The sequence below is a fragment of the Sinocyclocheilus anshuiensis genome, unplaced genomic scaffold (assembly GCF_001515605.1).
Source record: "Sinocyclocheilus anshuiensis isolate Anshui unplaced genomic scaffold, SAMN03320099.WGS_v1.1 scaffold375, whole genome shotgun sequence".
Lineage (NCBI taxonomy): Eukaryota > Metazoa > Chordata > Actinopteri > Cypriniformes > Cyprinidae > Sinocyclocheilus > Sinocyclocheilus anshuiensis.
Window position 1 is genome coordinate 167,629 of NW_015549594.1, and position 18,920 is coordinate 186,548.

General features: G+C 36.0%; 1 protein-coding gene and 1 long non-coding RNA gene across 2 annotated transcripts in view; one reads left to right on the plus strand and one right to left on the minus strand.

Annotated features, from left to right (window-relative positions):
* LOC107658350 (BMP/retinoic acid-inducible neural-specific protein 3-like) overlaps positions 1-18,920 on the minus strand; it is a 93,533-nt gene that overhangs the window by 54,369 nt on the left and 20,244 nt on the right. Inside the window, exon 2 of the mRNA XM_016446852.1 lies at positions 4,241-4,561. Within this exon, the coding sequence (XP_016302338.1) occupies positions 4,241-4,512 (272 nt within the window). The 5' untranslated portion in view covers positions 4,513-4,561. The remainder of the gene's footprint in view (positions 1-4,240; positions 4,562-18,920) is intronic.
* Positions 565-1,883, plus strand: LOC107658352 (uncharacterized). Its single transcript, XR_001630777.1, has 4 exons — positions 565-615; positions 1,457-1,573; positions 1,660-1,704; positions 1,801-1,883. It is a non-coding gene; the product is annotated as an uncharacterized LOC107658352 (long non-coding RNA).

Genomic DNA, 18,920 nt, shown 5'->3' on the forward strand with positions numbered 1-18,920 from the left:
GTTAAGCAAATAAGAAATGAAAAAAATCATGCTTTCAGCAAAACCCAGAACTACACAATGCAAAAACAAAATGAAACTGCTCAGCAAAAACTCTGCACTGCAAACATCAACATAAAGAATGAAATTTGACTCAATCTGTGGAAGCTCAGGCAATGTTTATCAAATGCTTCTGAAATATCCTTTGGTGAGTGATTGAAGTGGTAAATTACATCAAGTCAACGGAACACAAAAGCGATTCTTTTCAAACCCCTGTATGGCTTCTCCCCCATTATAATTCCACACAAGCATCTCCGAGTTTTCCATCCATTTGGCTTATTAATTCTACATTGTGGACCAGTGTCACCTGCATGACACAATTCATCTCTTGCGTTTCCCATTAAAACATTAAATTACATTATGTCTCAATTGCGTATAGCTTACACACATCTTCGTGTTTGATTTCTTTTGCAGATACTCGTTGCCTTTGGAAACCAGCTGCTACCAGGTTACTAAATCCCTACGGAGCAGCTCCCCGCTGGTCGTCTCTGCCGTCACCTTGTGCAGCACCATTGGTGTGATGGTCTACAGATAATAGCACGAATGGGAGCTACTACATCATCCCAAGGATCCACATGGGTAGGGTAGTGCGTCATGGTTCTTCCATCATCATAAATATGTTTCTTGTAGTAGTATTCCTTATTCCAAATCTTTTAATGGTATTTTATATTTTTTTCCTTGTCAAGAAAGGTTTTACAGATAAATAGATAGTACTGAAAATTTTTAAATAAATTATAATAAATAAAATAATAGAAATAATTAATTTAAAAAGTATATGAATAATTTATAAAAAAAATTATGTAGACTCATTTACATGATCATCACATGGACAGCCAAATATTCAGTAATCCACATACTGGACAATTATGCTTTTAGAGTAAATTAGGTAACATTGAACAACAGGTTCAATTTGTTAATGCAGTGGGTAATAGGAACTTTACACCATTCATTAATCTAAATTAATGTTCATTTCTAAACATAATATTCCTTGTTAGTCATTCATGTTCATTCATAACCCATGAACTCATGCTAATTTATACAACTTATTTACATTTATACAAAATGCATTAGTATATGTAGAAATCAGAATGAACCTAGACTAATAAATGCTGTATTTTTCATTGTTAGTTCATGATACATAATGAATGAACTAATGTTAACGAACATAATTGTCAAGTATTACCATAAATTAACCATGCTAAATGAGTAATAAAGCATTTCTACAATGACTGAAACTGAAAACCTTACTTATGCAAGTTCTCTCTTTTAAACATACCTGTGTTTTGATCGGGTATTTACTTTTATTGAGCTCACAGATGCTTCCATTTCGAATAACTTGTGAATGTAAATGTCAACTGCTGCTAAAGCCTCGGAACAAAGAAAACTAATGCAAGCACACATATCTCTCCATTCACAACAGAAAATTCCCCATCGGAGCTGGCAGTATGACTAAAGACCATGGAATTAACTCTGCCGGGGATCCTTTGGTGCAATGTTAACCCCCAGAGGGGAGCTGTGCCCAAGGAAGCAGTAAAAGGTACAGTGCCTGCTGGTGTTCTCCTCTTGTGATGTGCAACCCAGTTTCTCTTTCTGGAAATCCTGATCTGTTATCATATCAAAAAGGGCGAATGCAGTGACTAGCTGAAGCCCCCGTCTTTGCAGTGTGAGGTCAGTGATGCTGTTTACACAATGCCTCTGAACTGTGAGGCACATACAGAAGACTCGCCTACACCCAAACACCCACACAGACTCTTTGGCTTGCAGGACAGCCTTTCAAACCGCGCTGGCAGAAGCTCGTCTCCCCCTCACTGAGTCCATCACAGTTCCGTGGGCCTTTCTCTGCCCAGCTGCTGGGTTCTGAATTCGGCGAGCGGAGAGAGTTGGACAGAGTCGGCTACGCACCAGCAGGGGACAAAGGAAGCAGGCAAAAAGGCCAAACTCCCCTGGTGGATCTGAGATCAGCCACAGACAGTAATGCACCAAACACACCTTTCCTTCCTGTTGTGTGTGTGTCTTTGACATGGTGTGGAATGAATGTGTAGCGATCAATATTTAAAGTGCACTGTACTGAATGAATGATGGCGGGTGCATGTAATTAAAACAGGTCAACAGCTGAATAATCACCACCGTGTTGCTACTGATGTGTTGCACTTTTCAGAATAATGATGAGTGTTGCTGTGCATGGCGATGTCAACGCCAAGGTCACAGGTTTGAATCCCAGGGAACAGAGAAAATGAGACCACACTAGATAGTGTAGTGTGGTGCAGGGGTTTTCGAACTGTGAAAAATAGTTGAATGAATATATTTATGAAAACAAATAATTTATTGACAGCCATAATTTTACATTACCATTCAAAAGTTTTGGGTTGGTAATTAAAAAATGGAAATGAAAATAATTAGAAAGATGTCAATTATGCAGTCAAAAATACAAAATACAGTCAAAAATCATTCTAATATGCTGCTTTGGTGCTCAAGAAACATTTATTAGTATTATCAGCGCTGAACACAGATGTGCTGCTATTTTGTTGAAACCATTTTTTTTCAGGATTTTTGGATGAATATAAAGTTTAAAAGAACAATATTTATTTGAAATATTTTGTATAACATTATAAATGCCTTTACTGTCACTTTTGAGCAATTTAATGCATCCTTGTTGAATAAAATAATTATTTTATTATTGAAGTAGTGGTAATAAATATTACTGACCACAAACTCTTGAACAGCAGCAATGTATGTTTTTCTACACATCATTTTTATTCAGGGACGCGGGAAGTAGGGGTGCTGAGGGGGCTGCAGCACCCCCTGTTTTCACATGGTTGCAAATGCAACGCCAAGTTTGTTCATTTAAATTTATTCAGTTTTAGCATTTAATAATTTATTTGTAATGATCTCTGAAATGTAAATTGTAAGTGGGCTATAATAAACCCATGTTTATCTTTATAAACATGATTAATTTTACTTGTGATGTTTTCTATATGGGATTATTAGCCTAATCCTCATGAACACGTGACGCTAGCGCCCAAACCCCCCCCAACACGGACCCACACAGCACCCCCAACCGAAAGCATCTTCCCGCACCCCTGTTTTTATTTTTCCACAGTATACATGTAAATAATGATATTGCTGTCTTTATATTTTAAGAAGGGGATCCCTTGGAAGGGCATCATCATTTATGGATCATTGCAAATGGACAATGTAAACTATGTAAACATTGTGTCGTTCCATTGTCTTGGATGTTTTAGTAACTGCAGGCAGCATCAGAGTGGATGGAGTCTTTGCTGTATGCGCGATGGCCCTTTTCTGTCACGAGACTGCACCTGTCCACTCACCAACAATATCAACACCATGGGCTGCATCAGATTAAACAGATCCATGCCTCATCACAACTGAGCCATCAGTATTTTTTAATTTTCTACTGCTATGTTGTTGTCAGGACTTCTCACTGTGGTTTATTTGATCTGTCACATGACTGACGAAAGGTCAGTTTGTCTGCATGAAATCTGTACCCACACTATTCTGCAGAAGGCACTACTGGTTGCTGCCAAATCCATACACCTTTCATTCACAAAGTTTTTCTAGCTTTATGAAGTTTTCATCTACAACTAAGAGTGTAGTCAAGTGCATTTAACCTGTTTTACCATGTTCTGTTGATTTTTTCTTCCTGATTCTGTAAGCTAACATTGATATGAGCAATCTCACTGTTTTGCATGATTTTCTCTCCCCACATGCAGAGAAGTAATGGAAAACAGTTAATGGAAAATGGAAATCTGTGTCAGAAATGGTCTGGATTCTGAGTAAGTTTGATTTGTACATTTATGAATCATTTATGCACCACTGCAATTTACACACAAATACTTTCCCTGCAACTAATTCTTTGTCAAAAGAAAATCTTATTTTTAAGAAAACGGTTTTTAAAATCATAATATTTCACAATATTATGTTTTACTGTATTTTTTTTTATCAAATAAATGTTAATGCATAAGAGTTCCAGTGTTCAAAAACATTAAAAAGATTGTCAACCCAAAACTTTTGAATGGTAGTGTAAAAGACTAAAGAACTGTTCTGCTGATGTTCATCACTATTGCCCTAGAAAGCCAAGAAACAGTACGCCAGTAGTGAATCTGTATAAATCTCAATTTCAAAAAATTTTGCCTTATGACTGGTTTTGTGGTCCAGGGTCACATATAATCATCACAGCACAAACCTGTAGATTTTGTAGCGTGTGGAGAAGCCTTGTTGGAAGCGTTCTTTGAACTCGGTGTATTCTGGACAGCGATGGAAGGGCCCTTTATCAGACAGGAGCCAGTCCAGCTGGCCGCTGCTCCGGCCAGAGATAGAAGAGAACGGTGAGGTCTTCTGGTCAAGACGCTCAGCCAGAGCCAGAAACCAGCTCAGTGGGCCCAGAGGTGCCCAGTGCCACAGGAGCATCAAGAGGAACCATCTAACAACCGTAGCTCTCTGCCAACACAACGCCATCCTGCCCCTGGGCACCTGGCGCCAGCATTCTTCTGCCAATCCCTTTGACCTGAACACACAGGAAGAGAAGATGAACATTAAGGCTTTGATGATGAACATTGACATAATTAATTTTTTGTGTATGTTCAATTTAGGATCCTAAAGCAAAAAGTGTAGTCTTTTAAAAAGAGACCACAGTGAAGTATAGCGAACACAGCTGGCTGTATCATACGCATATGATACAATGGACCAAAAAAACTAAAACAAAAACGTTTTAATGGCATGCAATATATGCCACATTTCCTTTAATTTCCTGTTGTTGAGCAGATGAGCATTTGGTCTTTAAGTCATAAACAATTATTTCCAGCAGCATTGGGGAAAAACGCAACCTTGAAAATAATGCTTGACATGCATGTCAAAAAAACCAAGAGTCACTAAGGACGCTTATATTAATGAGTTTACATTGATTATGTAAAGCGCAGGTAGACACTGGCATTGTGGGAGGTGATGCCTTCATGCACCGGTGCATACAATATCAAATGATTAGTTCCATTCCCTGACATTCCTTTATATTTCTTCTTCAAATATGGGCTGAAAATGAATTTTCTAAAGGACTAAATGCGGGTTTGGATTCCTAGTGATGTATGAACTACGTTGTGCTCGCTTCTAACTGCAACAAGGGAGTATTGGTAGTTTTTTTAAAAAGGCAATTAGAGACGAACAGAGTGTATATAGGACCTCGTATGTACAGTAATAAGTTCCATTTACCCAGCATAGCTTTCTTCAGCACAATTAATTAAACTAGGAACGGCCATCAGGTCACCCAGATGATTTCCCCATGTTTTCCCCCTATTGCAAACTAAAAGAACATCGTATTTCCTTACTCAGTCGTGTAGTTCTAATATACAAAATCTAATTATGCCCATTCCTCCGGCAAAATATATATCTTCTACTCTTCATTTTGTTTCTTTCTCTCATCTCCTTTGTTTTATACTCTGCAATCCTCTCATGGCCTTATCTTGATATATCTAATTCTGTGCTATTGCATTTCTTTTTTGGCTTTTTTTATATTTTTTATCATTTTGTTTCTTTGTTCTTTCTATCAATTTATCCCATTGTCTTTCTTTTCCAGTTCATTTTCTTCTTTTTATTCTTGTAATAATGTGGCCAACTCTTGCAGCTTCTGTAAAGGAAAATACAATATTATTATTATTTTATTGCTATGTGTTTATTGCTAATATTACTTTTACTACTTAATATTAGGGTTGTCAGTCAATTAAAAAAATATTAAATTGGTTATGCTATAATTACTTTGATTATTCAAATTGCAGGAGATTCAATTTATTTTTATTTTTTTAATTAATTTCTTTCATTAAATTGATAAACCTTTAAATGTAGAGTGTATTAGAAGAGCAACAGAATAAAATCGAATGTATTTTACACTAAGAATACGCCCACATTTTACTGTACATTACTGTTAAAAATGGCAAATGCCAAACCAGGTAAGCAAATATAAGAGACAAAACATAATAAATTAAATTAACAGTGCGAGCAAATAAGATTGGTACATGATGAACAACATCTGTACACAGAGCACATTCATCACGGCATGCATTTTTACTCAGGTCTAGTTTTAACTGCTCCCTCAGACAGGTAAATGCCATGCTATTTGTCAAAATTAGAGTAACAGCTTCATCAAAAATTTGGTCAGGCCTTTATCATTCATAGAATGCTCTGCTCATTTTTGACTGCAACTTCCAAAATGTTTTATGCTTGCTAATTATGCACTTTGCACAAATATTGTTGGTGATAAAAGTGTTTATGTGATTTTAGCCATTGCATGTCAATTCTAAATTTGGTTTGTTTGATAAAGTCTATCTATCTATCTATCTATCTATCTATCTATCTATCTATCTATCTATCTATCCATCCAACCATCCATCCATCCATCTATCGATCTATCGATTTGTATTTTTTAATATTTTTTTTATATTTTTAAGAATTTTATTCTAATATAATTTGATGTTAATTTAAATGGAAATTAAAGTAAAAAATGAATGATTTCAGAATTATTATTCCATTTGTATTTTGCACATATGGCATTGGACTCTGAGATCCCAAACAAAATGAATGTAAAGTCAATCTCAACATGCGGGTTAAAGTGGACCATGTCAGCAAACAGACTTCAATGGTTCTGTCCCACTTTCATCCTGTGCTCAAACAGACCCTTGCGCACACACAAACAGACACACACGTTTTTTTTTCCCAGAATGAGAGCCGATAGAGAAAACTTTGAAAGTCACGCGAGGCTCACTTTTTTCCTTTTCCTCTCTCTCACTGGTGTTGACGTCTGTCTGTCTATCTATCTATCTATCTATCTATCTATCTATCGTCTGTCTATCTGTCTGTCTGTCTGTCTATCTGTCTGTCTGTCTGTCTGTCTGTCTGTCTGTGTATATACAGTATATATTAGTTTATATATTTACTTATTTCCCTCCATCTTCTTATGACTTATGCCATATCCTTCTTGTCACTTTAGTAGCATGGCTTAGATGACATTCTAATGCTAAATCAATCGCATGCTATCATTGCCACAGTTGAAACTGGCCAACTTTCAGCTAGATGGTCAACCTTTTATTCTCAAATACCTTGACTGACTTCACATTTAAAATTTGCCTTTAAAAAAAACCAGGGTCTGAGACTGTGACACCCCAGACAGCTATAGCAATGCACGGTCTTATTGCTCTCTATTCCCTCTGGAGCCTCTACCTAATTATAAAATACATAAAACATTGAAATGCCAGGAGACAATGGAAGAAATACTGAATTTAGCCCTGACATTTTCATGCGCGCCTTGCATAATTTAGGTGTCTTTATATTTACCCTTCTCGCTCAGGAGAGAAGGCAGGCGCTATCTGCGAGTATCTAGAATTTAGCATAGGGCAATAGGGACACCAAGAACACATCACATGGCCACAACACTTGCATACAGGAGTGTTCTGCAGAGCACACTTGTTCGGAAATCAGCATTGCAGGGCCTGAGGTTCACCTGAAGGCTTTAGATCTAATTGATCAAATAATGATTATGTAGTGGTTTTAAGAAACTGGCTTGAGGACATGCTGATACCGCAGCTTTTTGTGATTATGAGGGATAAACAAGCCCTGAGAACAGTGAATTGCTCAAGGAGGCTGTAATTTTCTTGCAGATTTTGTCCTTAGAACTAGATGACCTAAAAATTAAAATGTACTCATCCTCATATTGTTACAAATCTGTGACTTTTTTCCCCCTGTGGAACACAAAAGCAGTTATTTCTATCTATCTACATTTTATATCTATTAACTTGCCCAAAAGACATGTATTTTTGCACATCACTACTTTAATACTGTCTTGATAGGGATTTTATTTATTATTATTTTTGGCAGGTGGAGATTGCAGCTGTATATGGTGTGAGTAAGTTATTTGTTAAATATCTGCATAGGGTTTTACATGAAACAATACAATAAAGCTCCAGGAAATTTGGGATAGCTCTTCTTGAATATCATGATAATTGCTCTCAAAATTGCTCTGAATTTTTCAACGTTCTTAACAATGTTTATAAAAGAGCCTATGACTCATGCTGTGCACCTGCTAGTATTTTGGTAACCTGCTATGCTTGTTCATCACACTTCATTATTTTCGTAGAATAACGCACCTGCAGCTTCTGTGGTTTTAATGTACTGTACTTTATGAAGCATCTCGGAAGCTCTGCTGAGGCTGTTGCTTTGTTGTATGTGGCTGTTAATATAACTTGTGTGTAAAATGTGTTTAAAGTAGATTGTTATTTATTTGGCACTTTCATCCAAAGTAGTAGACTTATTGGTGCTTTCCTTTGAAACAACCTGATTAAGTTATTTTCTTAAAGAGATAGTTCACCTAAAAATGAAAATTAGTCATTATTTACTCACCCTCACGTCATCCCAAACCTGTATGTCTTTCTTTCTTATGTGGTTACCTGCATTCTTCAGAATATCTTCTTTTGTGTTCCACAGAAAAAAGAAAGTCATACAGGTTTGGAATGACATGGGTGAGTGATGACAGCATTTTTTTTAATTTTTGGGTGAAATATCCCTTTAAGGACACAATGGTAATGACTTATACAGTGGGGAAAATAATTATTTGATCCCCTACTGATTTTGTAAGTTTGCCCACTTACAAAGAAATGAAGGGTCTGTAATTTTTATGGTAGGTTTATTTTAACGGATAGAGAGAATATCAAGCAAAAAAATCCAGAAAAAAAAACACTGTACAAAGGTTATAAATTGATTTGCATTTCAGTGAGTCTTCTTGAGCAGGGGGACCTTGCAGGCACGGCATGATTTCAACTCATTGCAACGTAGTTTGTTACCAGTGGTTTGCTTGGCGACTGTTGTCCCAACTGCCTTAAGATCATTAACAAGCTCCTCCTGTGTAGTTCGGGGTTGATCCCTCACCTTTATCATGACCATCCTTTTCCTCATAAGGCGAGATCTTCCACGGAGCACCAGACAGAGGGCGATTGATGGTTATTTTGTATTTCTTCCATTTCCGAATATTCACACCAACAGTTGTCTCCTTCTCAAAAAGCTTCTTGCTGATGGTCTTGTAGCCCATTCCAGCCTTGTGCAAGTCTACAATCTTGTCTCTGACGTCCTTTGACAGCTCTTTGGTCTTGCCCATGGTGGTGGGAGAGGTTTGAATGGAAGATACACATTCTATGGACTGGTTTCTTTTATACTCATAACAAGATGACATTAGGAGTAATTTCTTAAAGTGACAGGACTAATCTGTGTTCCACTTGGGCACGTAACCAATCTGTGGGAGCCATAATTCGTGCTGCTTGGTAGGGGATCAAATACTTATTTTACTTACTGAAATGCAAGTCAATTTATAACCTTTATATAATGTGTTTTTTCTGGATTTTTTTGTTGATATTCTGTCTCTATCCGTTAAAATAAACCTACCATAAAAATTATAGACCCTTAATTTTTTTGTAAGTGGTCAAACTTATAAAATCAGCAGGGGATCAAATAATTATTTTCCCCACTGTAGGTCACACTTTGCATGGATTAAACCAGTAACCTTCTTATATTTTCATCCCTGAGCTTGTAACCATTACACGAGGGTTTTGTAATCTAGGAAGTAGAATTAAAATGAACTGAAATTCAAAGAAATTAACTGTTTAATTAACTGTTTAGCTAATTAAAAAAAAGTTAAAATGTTGGCTTGACAATGCCTCATTTGAAAATTATAAAGTTTAAAGGCCTTACAGACAGAAAGAACAATAGGCCGATGATATAGATAGGTGTTTAAAATGGTTAGAAATTAGTAGAACACTATAATTTCCCAGGATGCATTTCTTTGAATTGCAATTCAGTAAATTCCTTAGCATTTCAATTCAGATGACACTTCTACAGTACTTCCTGTAAGGTGTAAAAAACACCAAATAAACAATCAAACAAAAAAATCATAAACACAATGGACACTGAACACAGTGAACACATACTTGCATCACATAATTCCTCACCAAATTCTAAAGAATAGTGTGTGATTCTTCCGAAGCATCTAAGTTCTATCATTCACACTCTTTCTGTATATGTGTGACCATGGAAGATGATTCATGTTGAGAACCACTCAATTTCACTTAGATCCCACAGGTGCAGAATCACCCTCTGAGCCATCAAAGGCAGTTATCCAAAAGTGGCACAACAGTCGCTTTGAAAAAAGCCAATAGATGCCTAATATGGCAGAAATTCAGCTGCTGTTCTACTCTTTACATATAAAAAGGCCCAAATGAAATCATTCACATAGCCGCTTTAAACTCTTCCTGGTTTAAAGTAGATTTAACATCTGTTTACATGGCTCTCAACGCTCTCAAAAACCCAATATTGTCAATTTTATAGAAAGTCTGAGAACAAGGAAGACCTGTTGATGATTTAGGTTGGTTCTCCAGTATTCTGTGTTCTCATCCATTATTCAAAGTAAAGCAAGAAATGTTGTGTGGTCCAGCTGTGGACGTTTACTGAGCCTAAGTGTGCAGAGGAAGCAGGTGCACTGACATAACCATAAGGCCGGCTGTCCTATTGAACTCGGGTACACCTACTCCGCAATCCCCACCTCCTGCCTTACTCTTACCATCATGTGTGCCTGCAGCCCCATTACAGAAATACAAACGTAAGCGAAAATCAATACTGTGAATTTCCTACCACTGCTGCTGCAAATCATTTTAATTAAGATTCCTTATTATATGAGAGGAAAATATTCGTTATATGACTAGATAGGTACACTTCCGTTCAAAAGTTGAAAGAAGTCTCTTATGCTCACTAAGGCTGCATTTATTTGGCCAAAAATACAGTAAAAACAGTAAGATTGTAAAATATCATTACAATTTTGATTTTGAATCAAAGTTTTTTTTATTTGAATATAGTTAAACATTATTTTTCAAAAGGTATTTTTTATAGACAATCTATGAGAGAAAGTTCAAATAAACAGCTTTTATTATTATTTTTTAATGCAGAATTTGCTACCATTTGCATACCATATCTTTTCTCATTAAGCCACATGATTTGTGTGGCATTAATTACTTAACATTTTGCTTGGAAATTGTAGTAGTATGAAGAATAGTAATATTAATACTTTGATTTGCAACCACTACTAATAACCCATCATGCATCGATGCTCATAACATTTGTCTGATTTCACTTGTGCATTTATTGTTTGTTTTGAGTTTTACTTCGCTGATAGCCGTAAGGACAGCAGTTTCCACCACATTTAAACAGAGGCCAACTGACCCAAACTACATTTCCCACACTTTCAAAAGAAATAACCAAAGAGTGAGACCTAGGGGTGTAATGTTTTTCCACATAAAGAGAGCCAACCTTTGAAACAAGAGCATTTCTATCTTGCAATTCTTGCATCACGGTTATTGCATCTGTCTTGTTTACTGCATTCGATATGCCAGAATGTGAGTGGCATAGACAAAGCAACAAAAAAGAAGCATGCAAGAAACTTTTAGTAAGGTTGAGCTCCACAAACCTCCAAGTATTAATGTTTATGAGCAATTTCACCCCATGAAAATAATTAAACCGCATTTAATTCACCAAAAATATGCCCCAGGTGACCATTTTGTATGATGGGAGATAAATAGATGAAAAGGCATAAATCCTGAAAATGTTTTTAATTAAAACATGCAAGCATGGCAAGTTAATCAGTGAAACAATTATGCGGGTGTGAAAGAGCATTAATGTGAAAGCAATTTCAACAATACCTTGTCACAGAGGGGTTTTAAATGTCTCTCTATGTATGTGCGTGTGATGGTCTAGCAAACAATATCATGCACTAATATACATCTACTGTATGTAAATTTACATACTGTACATGTGTGTGACTTTCAAATTCTGCAAGCTTCTTTTACAGCAGGTGTTACGACATTATGGCGAATTAATAAGTTGCACTGTCTGCGAAATAATATAAGCAGATGTTCTCCAATGGCAACAGAGGGAAAATATTCACATGAGGAGTCAAAGCAAACAGCCACAATCACTGGCGTTTATTTCAGAATTAGGCACAATAACATATGGATAATTAAGACTCCTCAATGTCTTATTTACTATGTGCTAGATAATTAAAAACAGCAACTTTTCCATCAAAACCATACTCAAGTTCCACAGCTCAACTAGTTTATACTGTGCAATTGCGAAGATCTGCGCACATGGGAATCGGTGAACTCTTAAAGCGATAGTTTGCCTAAAAATGAAAATTCTGTCATCTATGCATCCTCCACTTGTGCCAAACCTGTATGAGTTTCTTTCTTCTGTTGAGCACAAAAGAAGATATTTTGAAGAATGCTGGTGATCAAACAGTTGACGGTAGCCATTGACTTCAGTAGTATTTTTTTCCATACTACTGAAATCATACTGTCAACTGTTTGGTTACCAACATTCTTCCAAATATCTTCTTTTGTGCTCAACAGAAGAAAGAAACTCATACTGGTTTGGAACAACCAAAATGAGAGTAAATGATGACAGAATTTTTTTTATTTTTGGGTGGACTGTCCAGCTGTTGAATCACCATAAACACATTTCAGCCTTATACTGGTGTAATCGTTTATTCATCACACTTTAAAACACCGTTCACACACACACACACACCTACTTGCACTCAAGATAATTACCCTGGCTGCTTATTAGATTAACACTGCTCCATAAAAACACATCTGCATATTGCTCTAATACTATTAGTTCCATGCCTCATCCTTAAATACGTCCTGGCACACTTACTGCCGGGTCCTTGCAGAGTTTTCAGGAGTTTCTTGCCAGAACCTGTGCAAACTCATTTGGTAATTGAGGGGAAAGCGTGTCCCAGTGCAAACAGACCTCCCACACACCTATAAAACATTCTCACTACTAATGAGAGGATGAGCTTTAGAAACACTGAACACACAGAGGACAACGCACACAGGACACATTCCAGCATCGTTGCCATGGTCACCTCATATGGGTAACCAATTACCACAAGTGCACAAATCATGATTATATATGCCACAGGTCCTCAAGTGTTTGGAGGGGTGACCGCATTAGGAAAAATGTGTGATCTAAATGTTTTATCTCGGCCTTATTAATATTTGCGCCTATGTTGGACGTTTCCTGAAAAAATAGTGATAATAAACATCTTCCTGGAGGAGAAAAATTTGTTGTTAATTGAAAAGCAGGCTTGTTGTAGTGTAGGCACACAATTTATGTCACAATAGTTTGGGCTGCAAAACTCATCTATATTGAATATGAAACCATGGCAACTGTGTCAATTAAATGGGAAACGCATGAAAAACGTGACGTGCTCAAAACCATTTTGTATAATAGACAGTTGGATCCAAAAGTCTGAGACAACAACGAAAATCTGGGATTGAAAATCTGATTCAAACCTGGAAATAAACATTTAAACAGGACTGTACACACCAACAAATATAACTATAAAGATAGCTATAATGCTAATTATATCAGCATCCACGCAAATGCATGATAACATTCTGTTTATTATAAGCACAGGCTTCAGTTTTGTCAGCTGCTGCTTTAAATGCTCAAGCTCTTCAAAGCAATATGGTTTCTGATTGGCTGCAAATGTTTTTATCATTCATTAGCTGGAAAAAAAAAAGTTCTGAAAATGATTCCAATGATATCGTTCCTCTGTTCTGTTATCATTATAGATGTGGTGTAGAATAATTTTTAAAACTAAATCTTTAACATTATAGTTGTTGTCCTTGGTCTGAACTGGCCTTTACACTGAAAACAAAAGTAACCTAAAAGTGGTATCATCCACTATAAATTAACTGGTTTAATTCAAGTCAAATATATTATTTAATATTGCAAAATCAATCTAAACACATTAATTTATACCAACAAAAATAATTTATTTGGGTTACATCAGGTCGAAAAAGCTCTAAAAGGTTTTTTCAGGGTAGACCAAAATGTAAACATAACATTTTGATGTAAAATTAACGAGAAATATTTCAGATTCTGAACTATTTATGTTACTAAACAATTAAGCAAATATCTGATCTTTCTGATCTTTCATAGACTGGTTTAAACAGAAGTTTTAATTGAATCGCAAGAAACTTTTTGCTCTTAATGTTTTTAAGGGTGCTTTCACACCTGGCTTGTTGTTTCGGAACCTGGTGCGTTTCCCCCCTTAGCTCGGTTCGTTTGGGCATATGTGAACACGGTAATTGCGCCCGGATCCGTGCCAAAACAATCGGTCTGAGATCGCCTGAACGAGGTGGTCTCGGCTCGATTGAAAAAGAACTCTGGAGCGGTTCGGTTGTAATGAGAAAGCAATCCGATCTAACAGACCAACGAACCAGGCTATATCACAATGTATAATGGGTAATTACGTAAGTTCCATGAAAAGCATTAGCTTTGTTGTTTTGCTAATACTTCAAAATGAACCTGTGAATGTCTGTTGGTGAGCACGTCTTCGCCATTCAAAATAAAAATAGCGCACTTTTTCATTTTATAATGCCGTCTTATTGCTCTTCTTCGTAGTAGGTGCATTTTAAAAATGTTTTCCAGATGAATCCTGGACTCCTGCTCAAAATGATAAATTAAAGGGGTTATATGACGTTGCTAAAAATAACATTATTTTGTGTATTTGGTGTAATGCAATGTGTTTATGCGGTTTAAGGTTCAAGTGTTGCGACTTGTTTCTGTTGTGTTGCAACTTGTTTCCTTTGTGTTGTGCTAATTTCGTTGTGTTGTGGCTTGTTTCCATTGTGTTGCGACTGGTTTCCGTTGTGTTGTGCTAATTTCCTTGTGTTGTGGCTTGCTTCCATTGTGTTGTGCTAATTTTGTTGTGTTGTGGCTTGTTTCCTTTGTTGTGCTAAATTAGTTGTGTTGTGCTCATCTTGTTGTTGCAGCTTGTTTCTGTTGTGTTGTACTCATTTCGTTATGTTGTGGCTTGTTTTCATTGTGTTGCATCTTTTTCCCATTGTGGTGTGGGGGTGTGCTAATTTCATTGTGTTGCGTCTTGTTTCCGTTGTGTTGCGACTTGTTTCCTTTGAGTTGCGATTTGTTTTCAATGTGTTGTGGCTTGTTTCCGTTGTGCTGTGCTAATTTTGTTGTGTTGCAGCTTGTTTCTGTTGTGTTGTACTAATTCTGTTGTGTTGTAGCTTGTTTCCAGTCTGTTTCCATTGTGTTGCGGGTTGTTTCTGTTGTGTTGTGCTAATTTAGTTGTGTTGCGACTTTCTGTTGTGTTGCAGCTTGTTTCCGTTGTGTTGTGCTAATTTCCTTGTGTTGTGGCTTGCTTCCATTGTGTTGTGCTAATTTTGTTGTGTTGTGGCTTGTTTCCTTTGTTGTGCTAAATTAGTTGTGTTGTGCTCATCTTGTTGTTGCAGCTTGTTTCTGTTGTGTTGTACTCATTTCGTTATGTTGTGGCTTGTTTCCATTGTGTTGCATCTTTTTCCCATTGTGTTGTGGAGATTTCGTTGTGTTGTGCACTACTGGGCCACCGTACTTTACACTCAAATTTACATTCAATTAAAAAAAAAAAGATTTATTTTTACTAGTGGTCTCATCCTTTTGGACCCTGCTGTTGAAAGTCTTGAAATTTTATATCATACAATGTATTGAATTGGTATGAAAATTGTTACATATTTTTCAGAGTTCAATGTTCTTTCCAGAAAATGTGTTCTCGTCTTCTTAATTTAAGCAACAGTAACTTCCACATCATAAATTCATAGCAGTGCCTCTGTCGATGGAGGAATACTAAATTGTGTCCAGCCAACCAGAAAATTGTAGCTGTTTATTAATTGTAACAAATGTAATTAGTATCTTAACACTCTCTAAATGAATCTTCTTTTTTTCAGTTATGGAAACATGCAGGTTGGTTTATCACACCCAGATAACACAGCCATAATTTAACGTAATGTGTTAGAAAGCTTTGCACATTTAAATAACCACTGCTAAATCGGAGTCATGTCTTTGGGTAGAGACTGTCATAACATCAGTGTACTCGTTCTCTCAATTCAAGCATTATGATTTTACTTTCAGTGTACTGTTACATACTTGAATCGCTGAAAACAGCGCTATTCTATTTTGTAGAATGCTGCTTTTTGTCCGAGTGGTCTCTGTAGCATATGAACTCTTGATCTAGGAAGAGGAGATGGAAAGAGGAAAGGATGAAAGGAAAGAGAGGGTATCGATGTGAAACGGTAATACAAACACACCTTTTGACCTTCAGCTATTCTGTTGACATGCACACAAAACAATATACACTGCATTTAAGTGTGTGAGCACGCTCAGCTTATCCCTTACGTATGTCATTGATCATGTGTGTATATGCGAATCGTCTGTTATCTCACTTGTGATTGAGCCAGAGTACATGGTTTGTGGGTAATGGACTTTGGCAGACACAGGGTGATTGCAAAGCTCCATATGCATGTGTGATAATGAGTGAAGACAGATGTAGTGTGCAGAGACTGATCAGGGGCATCGGGGTCCTCAGATAGTCAATAAATCTACCACAGAGCCGTAAGAGGTCCATTACCCTCCAGCAGCAGATAAAACCTCCCCTAAAGATTGTTCTGGAAAGAATTTGACCCATGACCCTGTTTATTGGGCTTTCACTGATTGAATCAGAATCACAGAGGGCTAAAAACCCAAAGTGACTATACAGAGTGATTGTTAACGTGAACGTACATATGTGGTATTTAGAAACTTGGTTATTCTTAAAATATAGCCCACTACTGTGTAGTAAAACTATTCTGCATTTCTATTCAAACTTAGTGGATCTGAATTATATTTTATCCCAACCCCACACTCCACAGTGTTGTTTAGCTGTAAAACAAATTCATAAGATGCTGATAATTTAAAATAGTTAAATTATTAGCAAAGTAATGGTATGAACTGTAATAAGTAAAAGTTATTTTTCAAAAAAGTAGTTAATTAATTGAAAGATAATAAAATATAATTATTAGATTAAAAACCTAAAATAAAAAATCACCTGAAACAAAATCAGTTTAAGCTGAAGTACTAAATTACTTAAATTAAAGCTGAAATACAAATGATTAAAAATCTACATAGAAACATTTAACAAACAAAAACTAATGAAGCACATAATCAAATTACTAAAACTTGCAACTAAAATGAAAACGGAAAATATACAAATTGTATGTATGTTTACGTATACACAATATGCAAATATATATATATTTTAAAAGAAATTAATACTTTTATTTAGTGATGGCAAATTAAATAGATCAAAAGTGACAGTAAGGATATTTATAATGGTTTTCTATTTTAAATAAATATTGTTCTTTTGAACTTTCTATTAACAATCCTAAATAAGAAAACAGCGATAGTTACTATCCCATTACTGAAAAATGCTACTTTGTTAGTTACTTCCCAACACTTGATTGGAAAAGTGGAATGTGATTGCATTTATGTAAATACTTAGAAACATAATTAAATTAAATATAAATTCACTATGCCATTCTGGTTTTTGGCAGTGATGCATTAGCTCAGGCCAGTGGGGTTTGATTCCAGCGTTTGCATTGAAACTTGTGCACCATCAATCATTTATATATGCATTTATTCATTTAGCAGACACTTTTATCCAAAGCGACTTGCAAATGAGGAATATAACAACAAATTATCCTAAGGAGGCAGTAACATTAGAATTGCTGAAATACAAAGTTCCAACATTGCTCAGAGATGAAAGTAAGAATCAGTTGATGAATCAATCATCAGAGGAAACAACAGACACTTCTCCCCTGCCTGTTCTGTTATCAAGTCTTATTGTCTAAACTTCCCTGTGCACCTATTAATGATCTAAGACAACATCTGGGCAAGTATAAAAATGTTTTTGTTGTACAAACTCTTTTAGTGTCACAATTCCATATGGGGATATTTGAATGTAGGCCATTATGCTATTAAATTTATATATTTTTTCATCTTTGTCATATAGGTTCTTCTTCTTATTTATTTATTTATTTTGCAATCACATCACTAAATAGTCAGTGATAGACAGAATCTACAGATTGTGTACAGTAAGAAAGCGTCTGATCAGTTTTGATCACTCTTGATATATGTGTTCTGAAGTTTGTGTCACGCTTTTGGATTCAGTCGTGTTTCAGGACATTTATGGTGTCTAATGTGGATTTACATTTGGAGCTTTAATAAGAGCTGATGTTATTATCCCAGCTTTAGTCTATGAGGCTATTGCAGTGGCCTGAAGTGGTTGGAGCAGCTGCGCTGACTACATTTGTCACCTTGCTTATCTGGGAGTGTAACACTAGTGTTGTTAAGAGACAGTTGGTATCCCACAGCTAAACTTTTATCGGCATAAAGCCTGGTCCTAATTGCATTTTATTCTGACTAACAATGACCTGCATGAATGATGATTCTATTGCAAGGGATCCCCTTCCTAAATTGTAATGGCCCATTTATTGTCCATTTATAATGTTTGAAATATAATTACTATATAAATAAAATTTTTGTATGATAAAATAATAAATTTAAATGGAAAAAGAAAAAATGGAAAATGAAAAAACGTACAGCTCAAAATAAGCACAATAGCACACAATTAAAATAATAATAAAAAAATAATGTTCATTAATATCATTATTAAATATGATAGTATATAAATAATACTAAAATGATGCTGTTATATTCTAAAATATTTGGTTTCCAAAATTGTCATAGTACTAAAGGAAAAGCTAACACTTTTTCTGCCTACAATTATCTAGAGTTATGTTAGATTTACTGTATAAAATCCAGTTTAAAAATCTCCGGTTTTGTTAAGTACTGACTGTAGTTCTGTCAGTACCACTATCGTCAAAGATGATTGACAATTAGCATACAGTTTGGATTGGCGGTATGGTTCTGTTCTGGGCAAGAACTCCCTGCGCATCCATGCAGCCTAG